Below are 25633 nucleotides of genomic sequence, written 5' to 3'. Positions count from 1 at the left end.
AAAAAAAAAAAAAAAAAAATGTAGAAAACTGAACACTTTTTCAAAGTACCTTTAACAATATAATTTTAGGGTAATAATGTCATTGTTCTTAGCAGATAGAGCTGAAGTACTTAGGGGAACAGTAGCATCATGATACCTGTATTTTAGTCTCAAGTTGTCAAGCCAGAGATAAATACCTAAGGGAAGGGTATATAGGTGTTCATTGTATTACTTTTTTTTTTTCTTCTTTTCCTGAGATGGAGTCTTGCTCTGTCACCCAAGCTGGAGTGCAATGGCGGGATCTCAGGTCACTGCAACCTCTGCCTCCTGGGCTCAAGCAATTCTCCTGCCTCAGTCTCCCAAGTAGCTGGGATTACAGGCGCCCACCACCACGTCCGGCTAATTTTTGTATTTTTAGTAGAGGTGCCCTCCACCATGTTGGCCAGACTGGTTTTGAACTCCTAACCTCAAATGATCTGCCCGCCTCGGCCTCCCAAAGTGCTGGGATTACAGGTGTGAGCCACCACACCCGGCCTTGTATTACTTTTTTTTTTTTAACTTTTCTGTAGTTTTGAAATTTTTCCAAATACAATGTTGAGGGAAAAAAATTCTTCCCTATATTTGAAATAATCATTTTATCACAATTTGAATGGGCTCTGTAACCCCTTATCTTGAATTCGTCGTAATATTAAATTCTGCTAATTACACATATTATTTACATTACTGTATGAAGGAATCATTAAGACAATTATTTGGAAAATAAAGAAAGAATAAATCTGAGTATTGTTTGAAAATTACGGATGTGAAAAGTTTCCCGTTTCTTTTTCTAGTTTCTGATGTTCCGAGGGACCTGGAAGTTGTTGCTGCGACCCCCACCAGCTTGCTGATCAGCTGGGATGCTCCTGCTGTCACTGTGAGATATTACAGGATCACTTATGGAGAAACAGGTACAGCAGTAAAATGCTATTTTACACTCTGATTAAATCAGACTCTGTTGTGGATAACCTGAAAGCCCAACAGTGAACAAAGAATTAAAGAAATGTTGGCAAGTCCATTCAATGGAGCCCTGGTTTTTTCCAAGAAAATATGGAAGATATAGATGATATAATTTGTTCTAAAAGCCAAATAAAAAGTTGTTTATATAATACAACTAGAGGGGGAACAGCAGAGCGGAGGAAATAAAAGGATTGTAAATTCACAGACATATTATCAGTGGTGGAAATAAGTGATTTTTATTTTTTCTTCTCTTTACTTTTCTATATTTTCCAAATTTTATTTAACAGGAATTTATTCCGTTAAAATTTTTAAAAAGGACACAATGCGTGCAATCCTGGGTTGAGGGCTTACCTTCTTCCCACTTTTAATGCTACTCTACTACTCAGTGGCATTTTAAAGCTGAAATGTTAAAATAGCACTAAATGTAATTTTCTCTCAATGTTTATACACTTACCAAGGTTTGCTACGTGCATAAATACCCCTTTCTGTTCAAGAGAGTGCTCTTTAAAAGGGAATAAGCAAGAAGATGTGATTTACATGCTGCTATAAATGTGGTAATTCAATTAATCAGTAATACCCAAGTAGCTCTAAGCCCCTCACACTCTGAACTAACCCCTTTTCATACAGGAGGAAATAGCCCTGTCCAGGAGTTCACTGTGCCTGGGAGCAAGTCTACAGCTACCATCAGTGGCCTTAAACCTGGAGTCGATTATACCATCACCGTGTATGCTGTCACTGGCCGTGGAGACAGCCCCGCAAGCAGCAAGCCAATTTCCATTAATTACCGAACAGGTACAAACTTCTACTCTGGGGTGACACCAGCTTATTTATTCAGAGAGTTTTTTACAATGTTCTCCCAAGGTATTTTTCTCATTGTGGAATAGATTTTCCTTTTTAATGAGACAACAAACTGCAGCTAACACCTGCCGCTAACAGAGTTTTGAGCCAGATAAAGAAGGAAGCACCCCAAGGGCAGGAAGTTTTGTCAGTTTTGTTGATATATTCCACATGTCTGCAATAAGACGGGCATGGAGAGTGTTCAATAAATATTTGTTGGAAAAGAATGGATGAGTTGATAAAGTAGGATGACAGACATCTGCTTGTGGAATGTAGCTTCTTTGTGGATGAAGCAGCCATCTCAAAAATAGGAAATGGTATTGAGATGCCTGCCCCATCCCTCTAAAAGCTCTCTCTGTGTTCTTTCAAGAAGAAATACCTTTCTCATGTAAGAGATCATTCGAACATATAGCAGACCTAGAGAGGAGGGCTTGTCCAATCTTTTCTCCAAGGACTGGGGCTTCACCGGTTTCTCCCTGCTTTTATATGTAGAAATTGACAAACCATCACAGATGCAAGTGACCGATGTTCAGGACAACAGCATTAGTGTCAAGTGGCTGCCTTCAAGTTCCCCTGTTACTGGTTACAGAGTAACCACCACTCCCAAAAATGGACCAGGACCAACAAAAACTAAAACTGCAGGTCCAGGTAAGAATCATCTGCATCTTGGCCGAGCGTGGTGGCTCATGCCTGTAATCCCAGCACTTTGGGAGGCTGATGCGGGCAGATCACTTGAGGTCAGGAGTTCAAGACCAGCCTGGCCAACATGGCGAAACCCCATCTCTACTAAAAATACAAAAAATTAGCTGGGCATGGTGGCTCCTGCCTGTAATCCCAGCTACTCAGGAGGCTGAGGCAGAATGGCTTGAACCCTGGAGGCAGAGGTTGCAGTGAACCGAGATAGCACCACTGCACTCCAGCCTGGGAGACAAAGTGAGAGACTCCATCTCAGGAAAAAAAAGAATAATCTGCATCTCATATACAACAGGATAGATGGGGTAGCATCTAATATTCTTTTTTATGTAAATGGCTACCTTGTTGTGAGTACTATGTAATTCTTGTCCTATGTCATCATTTTACCCATTCATGAATTCAGGGCTCAAGATCGTTATCAACCCTCTTCACAGTAGAAGTCTTAAGTGCATTTCTGTTTTAACATGGATAGTTCTATTTAGTGATATGGGCATCTTAAATTATTAGATTCACCCTTCTGGTTTTGTTTATCATTCACACTAAAAAGAGAAATGGCCTGACTTTTTCAGATCCTTTTAGCTATGTTGTCTTTGTTTTTAAATAGAATACTTGTGAAATTAGGATCTTAAGGCAATTTATTAAAGTCAAGTTAATTTTCATTTTTTCTGAGAGCAGTATCACTAATTGTTGGGGGCATCATATTAAGTTTTAGAACTTATCCTTGAGTGTGACTTCACTCCCATATGGTAATTTGTATTAGCAATGAACAGGTTTGTCCAAGAGGAAATCAAAGTCTGACTCCTCCACATTTTTGTTACAATTCTGCAAATAAAAATTCTAGGCTACCATATGTTCACTACCAAACTCTAGAAGCCACCTGGAGGACTTTATAGTGGATGACGTGGGTATCGTATGTGCTTTTCACTCCCTTTGCAGATCAAACAGAAATGACTATTGAAGGCTTGCAGCCCACAGTGGAGTATGTGGTTAGTGTCTTTGCTCAGAATCCCAGCGGAGAGAGTCAGCCTCTGGTTCAGACTGCAGTAACCAGTACGTAACCACTGCTTGGTTTCCATTTTCAAAGTCGAATTTTGTTCTTGGGTGTCTGAATGCCCGCCACAGGTCTTTTGCAATTACATATAGGGAAAGTCGACTTGTTGGTTAGTTTATGTCTTGAGCTGAGCCCTTTACGAACATCTTTTTTCCTTCTCGGTGCCAAGCAAGGAATTTACAGAGAAAGAAGTTGTGAAACTACCATAGTTAGTTGCTGTGCTTTGAATTTCTTTTGCTCAAATGGCCTCAGCGAAATCTTATTTGCCTATAGCAAATCTACAAAAAATTTTCCTAGACCGTCTTTTCTACAACTGGATGGTAAAGCTGATTGAAGTGTGCCTCATGTAGCTGTTATGTTTGGGGCATTTGAAGGACTATGGCTGGACCAGAGTGTACTATAAATGCTTAATAGAGATGAGAAAAGAAGAGTGTAAGAACAATTATAGGGCCGGGCGCAGTGGCTCATGCCTGTAATCCCAGCATTTTGGGAGGCCGAGGCAGGAGGATCATGAGGTCAGGAGTTCAAGACTAGCCTGATCAACATGGTGAAACCCCGTCTCTACTAAAAATACAAAAATTAGCCAGGCGTGGTGGCACGTGCTTGTAATCCCAGCTACTCAAGAGGCTGAGGCAGGATAATTGCTTGGACCCGGGAGGCAGAAGTTGCAGTGAGCCAAGATTATGCCACTACACCCCAGCCTGGATGATAGAGGGAGACTCCATCTCAAAAAAAAAAAAAAAAAAAAGAACAATTATAACAATTTGAATCTGACGTTGCAAATCAGCTTTACCACTTCCAAGGTATAGAAAATCCAGGTCTATGAGACTAACATCACATTGTAAAATCAAATGGTAGTAGAATATCTTTAAATTAATATAAATACATTGCCATTGTGGGGACGTTTTGCAGGGTATCTGCTTATCTCACATACACCTATGTTTTAATAAGTGATGCAACATTGCATATTTTCTAAACCAAGAAAGATTAAGCAAGTGATTAAGTGATTTTCCATTTGACAGTGGGTTAATTGGACTTCGTCAAAGAAAATGGTATCTGCAAAACTGCTTTGCATGTTATAAAAATGCTTATTTCACAACTTGCTTTTCACATAACCTCTTACCATTAATTTGCCTAACAGACATTGATCGCCCTAAAGGACTGGCATTCACTGATGTGGATGTCGATTCCATCAAAATTGCTTGGGAAAGCCCACAGGGGCAAGTTTCCAGGTACAGGGTGACCTACTCGAGCCCTGAGGATGGAATCCATGAGCTATTCCCTGCACCTGATGGTGAAGAAGACACTGCAGAGCTGCAAGGCCTCAGACCGGGTTCTGAGTACACAGTCAGTGTGGTTGCCTTGCACGATGATATGGAGAGCCAGCCCCTGATTGGAACCCAGTCCACAGGTATATTGTTAATTGCACCACCAGGTGCCCATGGGAGCAGCGGCTTTATGCCCTGCTGAATGAATTATACTTCACTGGGCTATTGATTCCCGTGTAAGGGTGAAAAAAATTATTAGGAAAGATCCTCTTTAAAGAGGAATGGTAAGAAACAATAAAACTGAGGTGATATTTAAGTAAACAAGTCTGATAAAAAGAAATTTTGGAGTATCTTGGCTTATAAACAAGACCATAAAACGAGACATTTGAAGAGGATACTAAAATTGTGGATTATTTCCTAAGCTCTGACTCCCTGTGATTACCCTCACTATGTATAAAGGAAAGAAGTTTGGCATCATACAGCTTACTTATAAAAAGGAACCCAAACTGGGGCATTTCATAGCAGCATGATTCTGAGCACACATGGGTAAGACCTTTCTTCTCTGGTTAGATGTCATGCGCTGGTGTATAATTAGCTTAAATGATTGTGATTCAGACACATAGGAAACAATCAATAGGGCAATTGCTTTCCATAATACTTTAGCTCTTGTGCTTTATTTCTGAAGCAGAGTAGAATGCTAAAGATGTATCCTAGTGACAGCATAAACCCTAGAGGTGACAGTCTGTATTATTGCTTTTCGCTTCTCTCTTCTGCTTCTGTTGGGAGCCAATTTTCTTCCTATGCCGCATTACAGAGAGAACATCAAATTTAGCAGCCATATCTGTCATAGGGTCCAAATAAAGAGACAATAAAAACATTATTCTCTCTTTTTTGGATGGAATACTATGTGAAATGGTTATCCATATACAAAGATACTTTATGTAGAAAAAGGAAGCCGGGTGCAGTGGCTCACACATGTAATCCCAGTGCTTTGGGAGGCCAAGGTGGGAGCATTGCTTGAGGCCAGGAGTTCATGATCAGCCTGGGCAATGAAGCGAGACCCCATCTCTACAAAAAATATGAAAAAATTAGCCAGGTGTGGTGACACATGCCTGTAGTCCCAGCTACTCAAGAGGGTGAGGTACAGGATCGCTTGAGCCTACGAGTTCAAGGCTGCGATGAGCTATGACAGCTCCACTGCACTGCAGCCTGGATGACAGAGCAAGACCCTGTTTCTAAATTAATTAAAAATTTTAAGAAAGAAAAAGGGCTACTGCTTATTTTTCCATACAAAGGGAAAATAAATCATAATGGTCAATAAGGCAATATAACTTTTTTTTTAAGGGAAAGCAAAAAAACTTCTAAAACCTAAAATCTCCTAGAGTTCTGGCATTTATCCAAATGTTCTCAGTGATTCTGAGAATTGGTGGATATAAAACACATTTCTCAGCAAACACTTTCTTCATTTTACATCCCTTATTGTACTTTCTCGTACTGAATCTTTGCTTGACCAGGGAACCCACCTAACCCAACAAGAACAATCCATTCTACTTCTTGGAACCCACTTTATTTTCCTTTTTCCCCATTTCCTATAAGATAACCTCTAACCAATTACAATCCCGACAGCTATTCCTGCACCAACTGACCTGAAGTTCACTCAGGTCACACCAACGAGCCTCAGCGCCCAGTGGACACCACCCAATGTTCAGCTCACTGGGTATCGAGTGCGGGTGACCCCCAAGGAGAAAACCGGACCAATGAAAGAAATCAACCTTGCTCCTGACAGTTCATCCGTGGTTGTATCAGGACTTATGGTAAGACGTGACCTTTGTTCGTTGGAATAAAGATGGAGACCATCTCTAATACAGTTTCTAAGGTGGTGAAAATATAATGTCATAATAAATCTAACTATTCTTTTCCTCTGCATCAAATACTTATTGTAACTTTGTATCAACAGAATTCCTTTATGTTGACCTAAGTTTTCCAGGTAACCATTGGGACAGAATTTTATAAATAGCTTTGGATTTTGTTCAGCTCTTTTAGATGTATTGTGCTTATTTTAAAAGGTTGTGGGGGACAATTTACATATCCGTTGCTTGAATGCATAAATCAACTTAGTTATGCATTTTCTGAGCTCTGTTATCTTGGTAAAGAATATTTTACAGTTTGTACCAGTTTACCTTGACCCTACCCTCATTAAAACATTTTAAAAACCTTCCAGACATACATGCAGAAAACTGCTAGGAACCTAGGGGGTTGATGTACCTCTTAATGTAAGGTCAATTTCAGGGGAAACTACAGAAAGATTGTCAGAAACAAAATGGAACATTCTTTTTGCCTCTCTATGATAAGGAAAAAATTATGATTTGCACCTGTCAGATCATAAAAAAGAAAAATATGCTAATACCCACTTTCCTCATTTTTTTACCAGCTTAGTTTAAGTATGTAATCTATGGCTTACTTAAGCTTAACCGCTAAGAGCATTTTAAAATTGATAAATTAAATACGTTGATCACCTGCACTGTAGGAATGAAATCAAGGAATTTACAAGGTTGTGAGTTTTGCTAGTTTGTTTATTTTTTATTTTCTAATCATTGTATTTACCTAATGCTATAGTGAAACTCCCTGGGTTTCAGTTCATGACACTGCTAACGCTCACCATGCCCTTATTTCTCTAGGTGGCCACCAAATATGAAGTGAGTGTCTATGCTCTTAAGGACACTTTGACAAGCAGACCAGCTCAGGGAGTTGTCACCACTCTAGAGAGTAAGCAATAAAATCTCTTCATATCGACAAACCTTCTGTATAGACCAAAATTAAAGGTAAATCAGCAGGGTTCAGTGGCTCATGCCTAAAATCCTAGCACTTTGGGAAGCTGAGGTGGGAGCATCACTTGAGGCCAGGAGTTTCAGACCAACCTGGGCAACATAGTAAGGCCCTGTCTCTTAAAATAAATAAATTAATTAAAAAAATGCTTTTTAAGCTATATATGTTAACAGTGGAATGAGTCCTAATTTGAAAATCAATTTGATTGTCTTTTTGACGCATGACTGTCATCTTTTATACTCCTTCAGAAAGGGGTCTACTGACCCATAAAATGGAATCACTTCATCAGCTTACAATGTTGATGTTATGGACTAGGACTGACATCTAGTTTATGCTCTACTTGTTAGAATTTGTTTTCATAGAGCTAAGCTTGGGGAGACCCCACTGGCTTCTGCTATATCTTAACAATGCACATTAGGCCATTCTTGCATTACTATAAAGAAATACCTAAGACTGGGTAATTTCTTTTTTTTTTTTTTTTTTTTTTTTTTGAGACAGAGTCTCGCTCTGTCGCCCAGGCTGGAGTGCAGTGGCCAGATCTCAGCTCACTGCAAGCTCTGCCTCCCGTGTTCACGCCTTTCTCCTGCCTCAGCCTCCCGAGTAGCTGGGACTACAGGCGCCCGCCACCTTGCCTGGCTAGCTTTTTGTATTTTTTAGTAGAGACGGGGTTTCACTGGGTTAGCCAGGATGGTCTCGATCTCCTGACCTTGTGATCCGCCTGTCTCAGCCTCCCAAAGTGCTGAGATTACAGGCTTGAGCCACCGCGCCCGGCCGAGACTGGGTAATTTCTAAAGAAAAGAGGCTTAACTGGCTCACAGGCCTGCAGGCTTTACAGGAAGCATGGTGCTGGTATCTTGGTTTCTAGGGAGGCCTTGGGAAGCTTGCAATCATCATGGAAGGCCAAGGGGGAGCAGGCACATCACATGGCTGTGGCAAAAGCAAGATCGAGAGAGAGAAAGAGTTGTAGGGGACGACTCCACAGATTTAAATGACCCAATCTCTTGAGAACTCACTGTCATAAAGAGAGCACCAAGCCACAAGAGATGTGCCCCCATGATCCAAACACCTCTCACCAGGCCCCACCTCCAGCATTGGGGATTACAAGTCAACAGAGATTTGGACAGGTGCAAATATCCAAATTATATCACAGCACAGTAACCATTGGACCAAAATCAGGCTTAGATTCTAGTCTTCTGTTATATCAATAACTTGATATATGCCTTTTCAAAAGTCAGGTAAAGTGTCAAAGTTTCATCGTTTATAAAAGAAGGATGGCATTTTACCTGTTGAGAGAAAAGAAAAAATACTTGCAGTAATATTAGACACACACAGACATACACATGCTCTCTCTCTCACACACACATACACACACACATATAATTGTTAGCTGGCCATGTTATAACTCCTACCACACATATTTTTACATTATAATGCATTAATAATTTTAATATTTATTGAAATATTTGTAGATACTAAAAAGCCAGCCCTAGGAACCACTGGCAGTATCTATAAAGCTTTTCAGTTCTTCAAAATAAAGTGTATGAGAGGTAGATTTTTCATATTTTCTAATTGCAGTTGACCTTTCTCTCTGAATGCCAAAGGAGATAATCTACACATTACTAGTTATATATTTCTTGAAATGGATGAATTTGATATATACCAAGGAAACATTTTAAAATACCAAAACTTTACAAGGATGAGCCAAGCAGGCACTAATCTCTAGTTATGCTCCTGTGCAGATGTCAGCCCACCAAGAAGGGCTCGTGTGACAGATGCTACTGAGACCACCATCACCATTAGCTGGAGAACCAAGACCGAGACGATCACTGGCTTCCAAGTTGATGCTGTTCCAGCCAATGGCCAGACTCCAATCCAGAGAACCATCAAGCCAGATGTCAGAAGCTACACCATCACAGGTCAGGGAACTCATTGTGCTAACCACATTTGTTAAAAAATATCCACAATGTAAACTGACTTATTAATTGCTCTAAGACTGACACTGATAAAATTTATTTTCAGTGTTATCATTACCCAGTTTTAGAACGTTATTTTCATGCTATGATCAGAAATTGTTTTGTCTTTTGAATGCCTGATTTTGTGTAATATTTGTCATGGAAATGGCGTAAGTTTCATTCAACAAGTTTGATCTTTCATCATTGTGCCCTTTCTTATTTAAAAAATTATAACACAAAGTTTAAAACTAAAAGAAATAAAAAACAGTGATGTATAGATCTTAGCATTAGTATAAATTAAAAAGCATAGTTAATATAAAAGTAAATTATACTACTTAATAAAGGTCAAAGTTGTAACCAAAGAATATTCAATATCTGAGGTCTTTTTCAGTTTTTTAAAATTGTGATTCCAAGGCTCAGCTATTGATCATCTGATTACTATAAAGAGAAAACCTCAATAAATGGCTGCCCCTCATTCTGCAATGAATGTTGCCTCTTCCAATATAGCATTTTTGCATTCCAGAATTTACTTTAGCCAGTGTCCTTATCTGCATCAGTGATTCACTTTCAAGATACATTTCTTGTTAACAGTTACATCCATACCATGCTCTACTTTACTGTTCAAATGTGGACCACTTTGATAGTCCATATAAATATGGGATGATAGAGGAACCCAGAAAAACTGCAGGCGAGCTTGAGAATTCTCCTAGTAAAGCAAGAACTGGTAAAAATCATCTCTTCTCAAATCCCAGGTTTACAACCAGGCACTGACTACAAGATCTACCTGTACACCCTGAACGACAATGCCCGGAGCTCCCCTGTGGTCATCGACGCCTCCACAGGTAACTATACCTTCTACTGAGGAAATGCCACTGACTTGTATGCAGTCAGTCTCATGAACTCAAAAAACAAAAGTGAGGCAGATATTTTTGTATTATAGATTCCCGAGAATCCTGTTTCCGGTTTACAGTATTCTCGGATTCTTTTAAGTGTGTTTAGAAGGGCTAGGGAGAAAAGTGTGGGAATAATTTTCTTGGTTATTTGCCTTCTTAGAGACTTAATTTTCTTTTCTTTCAGCCATTGATGCACCATCCAACCTGCGTTTCCTGGCCACCACACCCAATTCCTTGCTGGTATCGTGGCAGCCGCCACGTGCCAGGATCACTGGCTACATCATCAAGTATGAGAAGCCTGGGTCTTCTCCCAGAGAAGTGGTCCCTCGGCCCCGCCCTGGTGTCACAGAGGCTACTATTACTGGTATTGCTGCTTCCATGCTGTCATTTTCCTTCTTACTACCTAGGGCACATGAAGTCCTTAGCAAACGCCCGCTGCGTCTTTGATACTGTGTCGTGAGAATGCAAAACCCTGTTCCTGATAACCTCAAAAAGCATTCTCTGTGTAGGAGTGGTACAGCTCAATACATCCCAGAAGGCATGAGTGAAGGAAAATGCAATTTCAAGACTGTCCTAAATGGCAGGACTAGACTCATGTTTTCCTTTTGTTGCAAGTTTGCCAGATACCTGTCAATTCAGTCCTGGAGAAAGATATTTTTCAAAGCAAACTAGCTGATAGTGATTCTGTCATTACACTCAGATCTCTATAGATATGGCATTCTTGCAGGACTTGCCAGAGTACCGCCTGCCATTGACCACTATCACAGGATAGGTCTTGAGGCACAGCAATCCCAACCACCCACATCAGAAAGAATGCCTGGAATGGCGAATAAAAGTTGATTACCTTGGTGGGAAAGACTATAAGTCTCTAGTATTATTTTTGCCCAAGAGATGAAATTTTTAAACTATGTGTATTAGTCTGTTTTCACACTGCTATAAAGTGGTTTAATTGACTCACATTTCCGCATGGCTGAGGAGGCCTCAGAAAATGTACAATCATGGTGGAAGGGAAAGCAGGTATGTCTTACATGGCAGCAGGAGAGAGAAGCACAAAGGAGGAACTTCCAGATACTTACAAAACTATCAGATCTTGTGAGAACTCACTATCATGAGAACAGCCTGGGGGAACCACCTCCATGATCCAATCACCTCCTCTCCTCAATACATGGGGATTACAATTCCAGATGAGATCTGGATGCGGATACAGAGCCAAACCATATCAGTCTGTATAGAGTATCACCTAGACTTTAAAATTCCCATAGAACATACAGACATTAGAAGGACACACTGCCTTTTTAAAACTCGGGAGAACAGGAAAATAGAAGCAGATATGAGAGGAATTGAACTAGACACTTCCCACAGAGGCTGTACAAAGATTGGCCAATCTCTCTTACCCTTCACTTGCCTTGAGTTTTGCTTTTCATTGATCTGCCACTGAGGACCACTTGGTTATTAGGCCTAAGTAGATTCATGTATATAATCTGCAGGACTGTCTTCCAAATTGATATTCCAGTGGTGGTATATGATGCTGATAGATTTTCTTAAATTCAAAAAGGCAAATAAGACCACATGGTAAAAGAATACCCTGGAAAAGGTACCCAAAAAGTGTCTATTCAGGTGTCAGATATGACAGTCAGACAAGTACTTTGCGATGTGAACTTTATATGCAGGATATTTAGGTGTTTATGGAGGAAAAGTGAAGTCGATTTTACCTTCAAGAGGCCAACAGCCAGCTGGAGAGGAAGTGCCTCCTCCCAGGAGCATCTGCTGGTGAGACCGACTTCCACTTGACTAGCTGAGCCCATTGACATAATGTGATGGTTCTATTCTCCCTTCAGGCCTGGAACCGGGAACCGAATATACAATTTATGTCATTGCCCTGAAGAATAATCAGAAGAGCGAGCCCCTGATTGGAAGGAAAAAGACAGGTAAGAGTACCTTGCAGGTAACAAGGAGAAAGTTAGGACAAAACTAATAACAGATGAGCAATCTTGCAATATGAAAAGGTTCTCTGTGTTTTGATGCATTTCTTGTGATTTTTTTTCTAACAGCATAGTGTATATATTGTATTCTGTAATAGTAGGAATAATTTAACATGCACTGCAGAGTTTGGTTTTATTTTTTTTCTTTACTACAGCCACTCAATATAAAGCCTTGTTATTCGCCTTTTAAAAATTCAAACAAGATGTAAAATGTAAAACCAAGTTGCTATCATTGCTCTTCTTTTATACCTTCTGTTGAATTTTAAAATGTTTCCTTTTTTAAAGGAGGAAGAGAAACCTCTCACATTTATCTTTATTTATTGTTTGGTTTCTACAACTTCGAGCTAAATAATGTCTTGCTTTTGCACCCAGTTTTAATTTCAAGAAAATGCTGTCGTGATAGGAAAATTTTAAAAATGAATGTGTGTTTTATCTATTTTTACCATTTCAAACCATGAAGAACTGTTGAGCCAAACCTCTGTAATTCTCATACTTAAGACACTAATATGATTAGTCTGGATTCTACTTCCTACAACTTGCTTCTCCAATTTAAAAAAGAAAGAAAGAGAATGCACATTTCAGTTCCATTAGGTTTAATTTGAGCAGAGGCAGCTTCTAAGGGGCCCAGCGGTTTAAAGCTGTGTGTATGATAAATTCATACTAACACTTTTTTCTTTCTAAACTATAAAGAAACCTTTGAGAAAAATCCTAAAGATTTCTTTCTGGAAAAAGTGTTTCGTGATCTCAGAACTGCTCATTTTCTGAGGGCTTTTTATCACATTGGTGAACATTCATTGTTGCCTGAATAGATTATTATTATTGCTGCTGCTTCTTGGAGCTTAATGCGCTTTGCTTTTTTGGCTCTAACCTCTCTTGGCTAGACGAGCTTCCCCAACTGGTAACCCTTCCACACCCCAATCTTCATGGACCAGAGATCTTGGATGTTCCTTCCACAGTTCAAAAGACCCCTTTCATCACCCACCCTGGGTATGACACTGGAAATGGTATTCAGCTTCCTGGCACTTCTGGTCAGCAACCCACTGTTGGGCAACAAATGATCTTTGAGGAACATGGTTTTAGGCGGACCACACCTCCCACAACAGCCACCCCCATAAGGCATAGGCCAAGACCATACCCGCCGAATGTAGGTGAGGAGATTCAAATTGGTCACATCCCCAGGGAAGACGTAGACTATCACCTCTACCCACATGGGCCGGGACTCAATCCAAATGCCTCTACAGGACAAGAAGCTCTCTCTCAGACAACCATCTCATGGGCCCCATTCCAGGACACTTCTGAGTACATCATTTCATGTCATCCTGTTGGCACTGACGAAGAGCCCTTACAGGTAATTAATTTTTCTCTTCACTTCTCATGGAGCAGCACAGAATAAGTTAGGTAATTGAAGTGACCAGCCCTCGGATAAAAAGTGGCTTCATGGCTGGGTGCAGTGGCTCACGCCTGTAATCCCAGCATTTTGGGAGGCCAAGGCAGGTGGATCACTTGAGGTCAGGAGTTCAAGACCAGCCTGGCCAATGTGGTGAAACCCCATCTTTTGAAGAAAAAAAAAAAAAAAAGTGGCTTTCCTTCTAGAACCTCTTAGAAGATGGCATATTTAAGCCTTTTTTTTTTTTTTAATCCCAACATGGCTCTACTTTGGAGGATATACCAGAGAGACACTAGCTTTTATTTCATAGAGAAAATGAAACTATTTCTATTATTCTCACACATTTGAGGTTCCTTTTTGAGTAAGGACAAAGAGATGATTCTAGAAAAGAAAGAAAAACATTCTACCTGAATTTCCATTTGTGTGCAGCAGTCTACAACACTACCTTTACGATTTGTCCTTGAAGAACCCCACTATCTATGTCTATAGAAAAAAAACAGCCTAAGTTGTGCATAGCAGCTGATAAGTGATTGATTCTCTAAAATGTATATTCTTTGTGTTGATAGTATCAATTTTTTTTTTTCCCCTGAGACAGAGTCTTGCTCTGTCGCCCAGGCTGGAGTGCAGTGGCGTGATCTTAGCTCACTGCACCTCTACCTCGCTGGTTCAAGCAATTCTCCTCCCTCAGCCTCCCAAATAGCTGGGATTCAGGCACGTGCCACCACACGCAGCTAATTTTTGTGTTTTTAGTAGAGATGGGGTTTCACGATGTTGGCCAGGATGGTGTCGATCTCCTGACCTCATAATCCACCCACCTTGGCCTCCCAAAGTAGTGGGACTACAAGCATGAGCCACCCACTGCACCCGGCCCACTGACAGTATCAATTTTTATTATGTTGTTATTTTTAGAAAGTGGTAGAATTTAAAAACTGACAACACTGTAGGAAATTTATGAGCTTAGAAACACAGGTTTGAGGATTTGCCCAACTGTTTTAAGGACTCCACACTGGGGTCAGATACCTCTTGGAGTAGCATGACTGTGTCTCCCATATAGTGCAGTGTCCGGGTTTTATGTCAAGCAAACATGGCCAGAGCTTCCCGAGGGCTTATGCAGACCTGCGACTGAAGCAAGATCAAGGGCAGGCCGTCTCTAGTATTGTCGAGGGCTCCTGCTAACTACGGACCACATAGGTAGATTGTTGGCAGGAAAATCTGGCAGGAATGTTAGCCCCTATCCTTGTTCCATTTCTCTCCTCCGCTGGTTAGGACCACTATACCCTTTTTTTTTTTTTTTTTTTTTTTTTTTGTTTGTTTGTTTGTTTATTGTCTTCCTTTGCTTTGTTTAAACAGTGAGGGTTATTGGTAAGAGGAGAGCCCATGTCATTCCTCACTATAATGCTTTCTCTCTGCTTTGGATGTACCGATAATTGCAGTTCAGGGTTCCTGGAACTTCTACCAGTGCCACTCTGACAGGCCTCACCAGAGGTGCCACCTACAACATCATAGTGGAGGCACTGAAAGACCAGCAGAGGCATAAGGTTCGAGAAGAGGTTGTTACCGTGGGCAACTCTGGTATGTAAACACGTATTATTAAGATACAGGCTCCCCTCTGCTCTACACCAGAGATGGGCTTTTCTGTTGACTGTACCTTTGTTGCCATTGTCTTTTTATCTTTGGGAAATAATGCAACACATCAACATGAAATAAATGAGCAACTTTGTATTAAATTAATCTCTCCCTCACCTCCTGCCATATCCTGTTGTCTTCACAAAATGCATACGTTATTGACAGACTGTCAAATAGTGATATGATTATAGATCTGGAAGGGACTTCAAATATTATTTAGTACAACACTCTGAGTCCTTACTTGTGAGTATCTGAGTTGATATAGGGCACAGGTTTCCTGATGTCTTTCCCCAGACCCCTCTCCACTCACCATGCTGCTGTCCTCTTGAGTGATTCTTAAATACTGAAATGATCACCTATAAAGAAAATACCCCTTCTGCAGACATGGGGACAGTTGGCTTTTGCTCCTGATATAAAATGCTACCACCATTGTGCATTTCTGTCTGCAGAGAATGTTATTCCAAAGTTAATTCATTTTTCCAATGTTATTTCCATTTTTCCCAACGTTATTTCCATTTTTTTCCTGACTATATAGGTCAAAAGCTTCTATAGAGGTTAAAAGATCATTGACTCTTCTCTGTAGCACCTGGGAAATCCTTTTAAATCAATAGTGTGCCACCTGGCTTCTCAATTTGAAGCAGCTGAAGATCCACCAAGGCACATGAGATAGGGGATAATCAAAACCGTGAATCCCGAATCTTCCAACAGGAGGGTTCTCTACTCCACACCAACAGAGAGTGCTAAGTCCTGTTTTTGCCAAGTGACAGATTTTATTCCTAAGGCCAGTTGCTTAATTTTAGTCTCTTCCCTCATCTGATAGAAGACTGTGCTACTTTACATGTATAAATTCCTGTGAATTAAGCAGTTGAGCATTTGGCTGGAGAGAGGTTGGGAGGAGATTAATTTGTGTTTGTTGTATTACATAGCCACAGTAATGCTTATCTTTGCCTTTTGTGATTTTACTAGCAGAATGCCACGTGAACAGAATTTTCAAGAGCAAAAAGGTCTTCGTGCTTTTCTAAGTCATTTAAAAAAAAAAAAAAAAAGATTCCATCTCTTTAACTTTAGTTAGGATGGAATTTTAACTCCTGGCTCTTTTGAGTATAGAAACCCCTAGGAACAATTTAAGTTCCTTCCATTTTTCTTTTAAACTCCTTATTCCCAGTAGCAGTACTCTACATTCTAACCAGGTTCTCCCAGCTTTGAGACATCTCAGACTTACTAGCTCTCCAAAACACTATTTTCTTCAAGGGTGATGCCTTTTAAAAATTAGGCACTTCAAATATCTACTGCTTTTGAGCTGTTGAGTTTTGCACTGTAAAAAGAAAAATACACAGTGGGACTTTAAGGCAAAGTAAATTAGTTTATTTAATTTTTAGGGAATAATTCGAAGCATGCTTTGTTTGCACAGATTTTTTTTAAAATAAGCTTTTCCAAATCATAAAGAGATAAGATCTTAGGTAACATGAAGACACTCCCTTACTCATTCCTAAATCATCTGTATTCCAAGGGCTTTTTCTTATTTGGAACCGTTGACGTCACTGATAAAGCGGTCTCACCACTATAATAACAGTGTCCAAAATCTAGGTTTGCTGCACTATTATGCAAAAATTACAATAATAAAAGTGAAAATTACATTATAATGGTATATTAAAATGCTAAGACTTTTGCACTATAAGCAAAAGACAACTTTAATAATTATTCTTTATTTAGTGAACACTTTCTAAGTCTTGGAAAAGGGTCAGTGTTTTGAATTCATGACCTTATATCATCTTCGCAGATTCCCCAGGAGGTATAGATATTTTTATTATTCTCCTAGTATTGCAGATGAGGGAAGCAAGGCAGAGCAATGTTAAATAGCTAGCCCAAGGTCACTCAGGTACCAGTGGAGAGGCATCGCTAGTCTTTGCATCCCACTAAAGTTCTCAACTAGCTTAAACTGCCTCAAGATCTGTTCCACGTTCTATAAAGTAGTTTTAGCAGAAATGGCAATTATTTTAGAAACAAAGGGAAAAATAAAAGATGGGCTTCTTGTCAGATGCCTGTGACAGGTGTCCACTGACTACATCTAAGCATGGTTTTTTAGAGCAGTTAATGCCTTAATAGAACAGATGAATGCCTCTTAATCCTCCTAGAATTTTTGTTTTAGATTAAGTCATTGTATACAATCATTCAGTTTTCTTCTTATGGTCCAAATCGATTAATAAGATGTCTCTTTTTGCTTTTTCCTCCTTTTCTTCATAGTCAATGAAGGCTTGAACCAACCTACGGATGACTCATGCTTTGACCCCTACACGGTTTCCCATTACGCCGTTGGAGATGAGTGGGAACGAATGTCTGAATCAGGCTTTAAACTGTTGTGCCACTGCTTAGGCTTTGGAAGTGGTCATTTCAGATGTGATTCATCTAGTGAGTAGTTGCTTTGTCCATCCACTTGCGTGTTCGTCTCCTCAGTTCCATGCATGCACTCATATGCCAAGGAAGCATGTTTGGAAGACATAGGTTCTTCCAAACATGAAGCAAACAAGGGAATACTGTTTGACTCGAAGTAATATTTTGCATCATAGAAAAATGATGGGAAATTTTACTTGGTGGACACTGCTTCATTTCAAGGGTTGTATGCCAACACAACCATTAATTAAACATAAGGTTATGGTGCTAATTTAATTTTTGAAATTTTCTGTGAAAACAAATCGATAAAGTTAAAGGCTTTTGGAACCAGTTCTAATTAAGAGTATTAGAAACACAGAAAAACTTCAAATCTCTTTTAATCTTTAGTGTTGAGTGAAATCAGAGGTGAACATTTAGACTCAAAAACACTGTCTCCTTCAGCATAAACCAAACATGCTCATATCATAGTACACATGTACACACTTTTGCCTCACACACATAGCCCAGGTAGCTTGAATGTTGCTAGAAATATAAAAGAAAAAACAGATAATCTGCTTTTAGATCATTAAAAATCAACTTGAATTGATAAATGTTTGATTTTTAAATTCTAATAGGTTTTAATTTTTCAAACTTTTTAAGTTAAAATGTGCCTAGGAAATATCTATTATGCTTTGAGATTTAGAATTAGAATGTATAAACCTTTCATTTATTCTTTGTGTTTACGAGATGTGATTATTATTGACAATTGGTTCATTTTTATAGATGTTGACCATTATGCCTATAAATAAGCCACCTATAGACATACAGAAATCATGTCCCATGGGATTGGAATATAGGACTTGGTAAAAAAGGATTTCCAAAGTATTTTACTTAGCTTGTATACTTGAAATCATTTAATACAGACTGAAATTTTAGAGCCAGCTGTTTTCAATATAGACTTCCATATTTGACCATCTGAAAATGAAAAACAGTAAAAACATCATATGCTGTTTAGGAGTTGGAAATTTTAATATTTGACTTCAAGTAGGTGGTTTTTAACTCCTGAAATCGAACTACATTTAAGTTTGTACGTTTATTACCTGTTTAAGCACTTAGGTGCAATTGTGGGAGCAGAGCTGTCAAGTTCATTTATGTGACTCTTTGGCTAAACTTACATAATCTTTGTTTTGATGTCATAGTTGTCTAATTATTTTACTTTGTAACTTAAGGCAGGCTGAAGTGTTGATAAAATGGAAGAAGTAGTATATTGTTATATAAGCTTCTGAGGTGTGTTTTGTTGTATAAGCCCTGGAGGTTAAAAAGTTATCTCTTATGTATAGTAGTTAAAGACATATAACTGTGACTTTTAGATATTCCACAGAACCAGTCTTATTTGATGTGGATAATAACCAATAATTTAGCATTTTGTTTGTTTTTGTTTTGTTTTATCCAGGTTCTTTTTTTTTTTTTTACTCTTCCCATGTACCTGAAACAGGTGGTGGCATATAGAGATCAGCTGATCCTTGTTTTATGGTTAATTGAACTATTTCGTATCCAGGGTTTCTGCAAATCCAAAAGTGATTTTTCATCTAGGTTCTATTCCTAACAGTCTACTCCAATCCCACTTTAGTTTTCCACAATTTTAAATCTTAATAGTGAGAATTCAAATGGAAGTCATTTCATTTGACTATTCTTATGTCATGATTGTGGCAGAATAAATTGAATCTTAAAATGTCCTAGAAAATGGTAAATGATAAAAAAAAATAATATTTTAAAAGTCAACCAAAGAAATGGCCCATTGGATAGGCATGGTGGCTCACACCTGTAATCGCAGCACTTTAGGAGGCTGAGGTGGGTGGATCACCTGAGCTCAGGAGTTTGAGACCAGCCTACCCAACATGGTGAAACCCCATCTCTACTAAAAATACAAAAAAAAAAAAAAAAAAAAAAAAAAAATAGCATGGTGGGGAGTGCCTGTAATCCTAGCTATTCGGGAGGCTGAGGCAGGAGAATTGCATGAACCCAGGAGATAGAGGTTGCAGAGAGCCGAGATTGCACCACTTCATTACAGCCTGGGTGACAGAGCAAGACTTTGTCTCAAAAATATATATACATATAAATTAAATAAATAAAAATAATCAAATAAAATGGCCCATTATAGGGATTTTTATCTTTAACTTGCTGTTTCTTCCAGATCATGGTTCTGAAGACCCTGTGACACGTCCCAGTTCACCCACTGTCTTGTGAGTCAGAATATACAAATAACTTTTTGGTCCTGACTTTCCCCACCCCTACAGGATGGTGCCATGACAATGGTGTGAACTACAAGATTGGAGAGAAGTGGGACCGTCAGGGAGAAAATGGCCAGATGATGAGCTGCACGTGTCTTGGGAATGGAAAAGGAGAATTCAAGTGTGACCCTCGTACGTCATCACAGATCATTTTTAGTTGCCTTATTAAGCGTTCCCACTTTCATTATCAGGCTGTAACTCTCATTCACAGAAATGATCGGAGACTTTAGGTCTCCTTGAAGAGTGAACAGTGGGTTTCTTAGTCTTTTGATTTGGGAAAGTGAAGACAAGCTTCAAAAATGAGTCATGATTTAATGTTATTACAGGACACTTTAGCACTTTTCCAACCTGAGTATTTTGACCATTATCTGCAGTAAAATGCTAGAAAGCAGCTTTATTAGTCTGTAGATTCAACTTGTAAAATATGATTTCCATCTTCCCATTGGAGCCTTTCCAGTATTAAGTCTAATTTTTGGAAATGCCACCCTAAGATCTGTATAGCAGTACTTCTCTTATGGATGATTCACATAAATATGTGGAATTTGCACTGTGATGATATAAATTTAGGACAGAAATAGAACCCACCCCCAGATCAAGTCTGCAGTATTATTCTCAGCTTACACATGCATCTGTCTTGTGTCTACATGCAGATGAGGCAACGTGTTATGATGATGGGAAGACGTACCACGTAGGAGAACAGTGGCAGAAGGAATATCTCGGTGCCATTTGCTCCTGCACATGCTTTGGAGGCCAGCGGGTAAGACCAGATGTGCCAGGCTCCCTACAAGCTAGCTAAGATAAAGGGTGGGCTCCTGTGAGGATGTGTCGTACACACAGGAGGGGCAGAGACCCTTCAGAAGTATTAAAATACCACGTTTCTTGCTGGCATACAGCTGCTGACACAGCGCTCTAGAGTAGCTCTATGTCTACCTTACATGCCATTCATTCTTTCTAGTACTAGAAATTACTATGACTAGTAATAGTAATAGTAATAGAATTACTATTATATTAAATACTATTATAATTAAATACTATTATATTAATAGTAAAGAATGAATGGCATGTAGAGTACCAAAACCTTGAGTCCTGAGTCATTCTTAATAGTAATACCTGTCATTTATACTATGCTAGAATCATTTTCCTAAGCTCCCTGACATCTCAGAGATATCATTTACACTGAAAAAAAGTGAAGCAGAGATACTAGTCAAATTAATTAGTGGTGAGCAGAATGTGTTTCATTTCAGCCAGTTCTCCCCATCCTGGGCAGCCTGAGACCATCCCCTCCCCCGCTACTCTCAGGCTGCTTCTATTTTTCAGCAACTGAAGTGTTAAGTGCAGTGTAGCTCTAGGCCTCCAGCTCCATTCTGATGGACTGGTGTCCCCATGGCAACGTTGTTAAATATTTTGAATAATATCTCAGATGTAAGAAAATGCCACTCTTTCACCCTCTCCTTGATTCAGAACAGATTCGTGTTACAGGTCTAGCACTGTGCTAAGTAATATAGGAAAAACAGAGGAAATGGGAAATGGTCTTGGCTCTTAATGATATAGTTGAAGATGTTAAATTAGCATACATTTCGAAGTCAAGCTAATTAAGTTCTAAGTGGGTCTGACAAATACAGTTCTGGGTAGGCTGGAATTAGCAAGAAAGAGAAGCATGAACTGACTGAGGTTTACGATGCCTAAGGTTTAGTTGAGAGGGTAGAAAGCAGAGAGACAGAAAGCACACCCCCTGGCATCGAAAGGAGCTGGCCCAGGTGGGCTTTGGTGAGCCAACCCTCTGCCTGCTGTCTTCTGGTAAGAAATTAGATGGGAAGAAGTGGCTTATGGAGGGCCTTGGCAGCCCATTGTTTAAACCAGTACTTCTCAACCATTTCTAAAATATGCCCAGTATAACAAAAAATAATATGCCTTTCTCTAATATGATTTGAAATTTCAAAACGAAATGACGCGTAACTCAAATAAAAGCAATGGAACGTGACAGCTCTTTGTTTTCAGTGAAGACGTGCCCTCCCAGCAACTCCCCAAATCCTGGTAGGTGAGGGGCGTGCTTCACACTCGAGGGTGAGACTCACTGGTTAATGCATTTGGCATTAACCAATTACAGGTATCCAAGATGCAAAGAAACATGATGGAAAATAGTCTTTGGGAAAATTAATCTTTAGGAAAATTAATCTGGCAGCAAGGGCGTTCAGGGGCCTGTCTTGACCCCACCAGGGGCAGCCCATGGAAACTACTCTGATCTTGTTTCACCCCCAGTGATTACATGGGGAGGGAGGTGCTCCCAATTCTGGAGAATTGGAGATTGGAATTTAGATTGAATTCAGTATCTCTCTCTGTCTCTCTCTCTCTCTTCCATTAACACTTATAACGGCTGTGATCGTATGATCTTAGAATTCAGTCACTCTGGTATAAAAATGTGTGATGGAGAGTGAATTTGCTGGGAAGTTGATTTTGGTCTCACTTCAGCATCTTCTCATTATTTATGCACATGAAACCTTTCATGTGTGAGGCTTATTCTATTCTCAAGTAAAGTGCTAAATGAAACATTTAAGACAGGAGTGGAAACTGTTACTTTCTCATATGAAAGGAAGATTCAATGACTCTGTAAGGAGGCAGTCACTGGTATTGTGTTAGGTATTAAGGGGCATATGCACTTACACAGAGAAATATGTCCAAAATATTTAAATTCTAATATAAAAAAGAAAGTGATTGTATTATTTAGGGCTGCGTTTTAGTTGTAAGAAAAAAAGTCCAACTCAAGTTAAGCAAAAATGGTCCACAGAATGGAAAAGTCCCAGGATCCACCAGCTTCAGGGGCTGCTCCAGCAATGGCACCCGGAGTCCCTCTTGCTCCTCGTGCCTTCCCATGCACTGGCGCCATGCTTCAGAGGGGTCTCTGCAGATGGTGTCATTGATGCCTGACCTCCATGAGCTCCAGTTTTACCCCCTCCCAGCTTAAGAACAGTAGTAAAAGAGAACATGTATGTCCTCCCATTTCCAGCAAAAACCTCAGGGAGGAGCCTCACTGGCTCAGCTTGGTCCCGTTTCCATCTCCCATGCCATCTCTGGCCGGACGAAAGGCTACCATGTCTCTGCGTAGGGAAGTTTAGGAAGGGAGTGGTAAAGTGGTGCATTAGAAAGAACATGGCCGGGGTCACCCCACCTCCTGGGCGGCAGCCCCAACTCCACCAGTGGTCCACAGTATGACTGCCCTGCTCCCTCTAAACAAGGTCACTCCTCTCCTCTGGGTCTCTGTTTCCTTACCTATAAAATGACAATGTTTGTTCATGTGATCTCAAGTCCCTTTTAAAATCGCTACGATTCTACCTTTTCCATTATCTAGTGCAGAGAACTTGTTGAGGAAGTTGGGATTGGAATGAGCCTCAGGAGATGGGTAAGGTTTGAATAGGAAGAGAAGAGAGGACATTTTGGGGGAAAAGAAACAACACAGAGAGACAGATACAGGTACAAGATATGGTAATAAGCCAAAATGTATTCTAAGAATTATAAATGCATGAAATCATCAAAGTTTCCTTAGTGATTAACTGCTTATATTTGGCCAGTGCATAAGCTGTGAAATTTTTCTTTAACTCAAACACTAAATTACAATGTCCTCAGGTTATCATAAACCCCATTTGACTTCATGCCTCTACTCTCTCAGGGCTGGCGCTGTGACAACTGCCGCAGACCTGGGGGTGAACCCAGTCCCGAAGGCACTACTGGTCAGTCCTACAACCAGTATTCTCAGAGATACCATCAAAGAACAAACACTGTAAGTGCATTGGCGCCACGAGTGTGTTTCCTCATACTAGACAGTCCTTTCTACAGGTATCTTTCTTCAGAATGAACCAAATATTTTAATTTTTTAAAAAACTCATAAATGACTTAAGTGAAACACTGTATTCCATAATACAGTTTAAGTTATAATTTATTTAACTCTTGAACATCTCCTATTGCCCAGTATGCTGCTAGGTTCTTGAAACTAGGAAGAAATATTATCCTATTTATAAGCAGCTGTCATGAGTCTCCACCTCCCCGCATTTTTTTTTCTGTACACTTTACAGTATTTGCCACTAATTTTTTTTCCTTCTTTTTAAACAGAATGTTAATTGCCCAATTGAGTGCTTCATGCCTTTAGATGTACAGGCTGACAGAGAAGATTCCCGAGAGTAAATCTTTCCAACCCAGAGGAACAAGCGTGTCTCTCTGCCAAGATCCATCTAAACTGGAGTGTTGTTAGCAGACCCATCTTAGAGTTCTTGTTTCTTTCTTAAGCCCTTTGCTCTGGAGGAAGTGCTCCAGCTTCAGCTCAACTCACAGCTTCTCCAAGCATCACCCTGGGAGTGTCCTGAGAGTTTTCTCATAAATGAGGGCTGCACATTGCCTGTTCTGCTTCAAAGTATTCAATACCGCTCAGTATTTTAAATGAAGTGATTCTAACTTGTGATTTGGTTTGGGAACAATAGGAAAGCATATGCAGCCAACCAAGATGCAACATGTATTGAAATGATATGACCAAAATTTTAAGTAGAAAAGTCACCCAAACACTTCTGCTTTCACTTAAGTGTCTGGCCCGCGATACTGTAGGAACAAGCATGACCTTGTTACTGTGATATTTTAAATATCCACAGTACTCACTTTTTCCAAATGATCCTAGTAATTGCCTAGAAATATCTTTCTCTTACCTGTTATTTATCAATTTTTCCCAGTATTTTTATACGGAAAAAATTGTATTGAAAACACTTAGTAAGCAGTTGATAAGAGGAATTTGGTATAACTATGGTTGGTGATTATTTTTTATACTGTATGTGCCAAAGCTTTACTACTGTGGAAAGACAACTGTTTTAATAAAAGATTTACATTCCACAACGTGAAGTTCATCTATTTGACATAAGACACTTTGGGGGGAAATAATTCTTGTCAATGTTCTTTTTCAATTCAGCAAACATTTGAAAATCTATGATGTGCAAGTCTCTCTAATTGTTGATTTCAGTACAAGATTTTCTAAGTCAGTTGCTACAAAAACGGATTCGTTTTTGTCACTTCATCTCTGCACTAATGGAGACAGCTTTATACTTTCTGCTTTAATAAGTTTAAGTGGACCCAAATATTTATTAAAATTGCTAGTTTGCTCTTCAGAAGTATAATCGAAATAATCTTTAGTTACTCTTTTCTAACCATTATAATTCTTTCCTTCCTCCACCATTTCCTTCCTTTATTGAATAAACCTCTGTTCAAAGAGATTGTGCGCAAGGAAAATAAAAATGACTAAGATATTAAAAGTATTTGAATAGTATAGTATAGAGTTTTATCTTAGGGAAACCCCATAGTATGATAACCCCAATCTAACATGTCTTACTTTGGATCGGCTGACACTTTTGCATGGCTTGATAAACTCCCAGCCAAACAGTTTGTTTACTCCTGATCTGTAAAGGTCATTTCTTTTTCAATTTAACATTGAGGAAACAAACTTTCGGAT

General features: G+C 39.5%; 1 protein-coding gene across 20 annotated transcripts in view; it reads left to right on the top strand.

Annotated features, from left to right (window-relative positions):
* FN1 (fibronectin 1) overlaps positions 1–25023 on the top strand; it is a 75374-nt gene extending 50351 nt beyond the window's left edge. For 2 of the 20 annotated variants that reach the window (XM_007966182.3, XM_007966174.3), the window contains 19 exons: positions 810–926; positions 1603–1767; positions 2305–2460; positions 3442–3555; positions 4698–4967; positions 6451–6638; positions 7503–7590; positions 9390–9566; positions 10355–10444; positions 10680–10859; positions 12334–12423; positions 13434–13625; positions 13719–13825; positions 15298–15436; positions 17735–17899; positions 20158–20283; positions 20802–20908; positions 23816–23926; positions 24256–25023. In XM_007966182.3, coding sequence (XP_007964373.1) covers positions 810–926; positions 1603–1767; positions 2305–2460; positions 3442–3555; positions 4698–4967; positions 6451–6638; positions 7503–7590; positions 9390–9566; positions 10355–10444; positions 10680–10859; positions 12334–12423; positions 13434–13625; positions 13719–13825; positions 15298–15436; positions 17735–17899; positions 20158–20283; positions 20802–20908; positions 23816–23926; positions 24256–24327 — 2654 coding nt within the window. In that variant the 3' untranslated portion in view covers positions 24328–25023. Of the gene's footprint in view, positions 1–809; positions 927–1602; positions 1768–2304; positions 2461–3441; positions 3556–4697; positions 4968–6450; positions 6639–7502; positions 7591–9389; positions 9567–10354; positions 10445–10679; positions 10860–12333; positions 12424–13358; positions 13826–15297; positions 15437–17734; positions 17900–20157; positions 20284–20801; positions 20909–23815; positions 23927–24255 lie in introns of all 20 variants that reach the window. The other 18 variants (XM_007966180.3, XM_007966173.3, XM_007966186.3 and 15 more) reach the window with 9 other exon arrangements.
* Positions 25024–25633: the final 610 nt, after the last annotated feature.

The sequence above is a fragment of the Chlorocebus sabaeus genome, chromosome 10 (genome assembly GCF_047675955.1).
Source record: "Chlorocebus sabaeus isolate Y175 chromosome 10, mChlSab1.0.hap1, whole genome shotgun sequence".
Classification (NCBI taxonomy): Eukaryota; Metazoa; Chordata; class Mammalia; order Primates; family Cercopithecidae; genus Chlorocebus; species Chlorocebus sabaeus.
The sequence above is the reverse complement of the archived record's forward strand: the minus strand, read 5'-3'. Positions and strand labels throughout refer to the sequence as shown.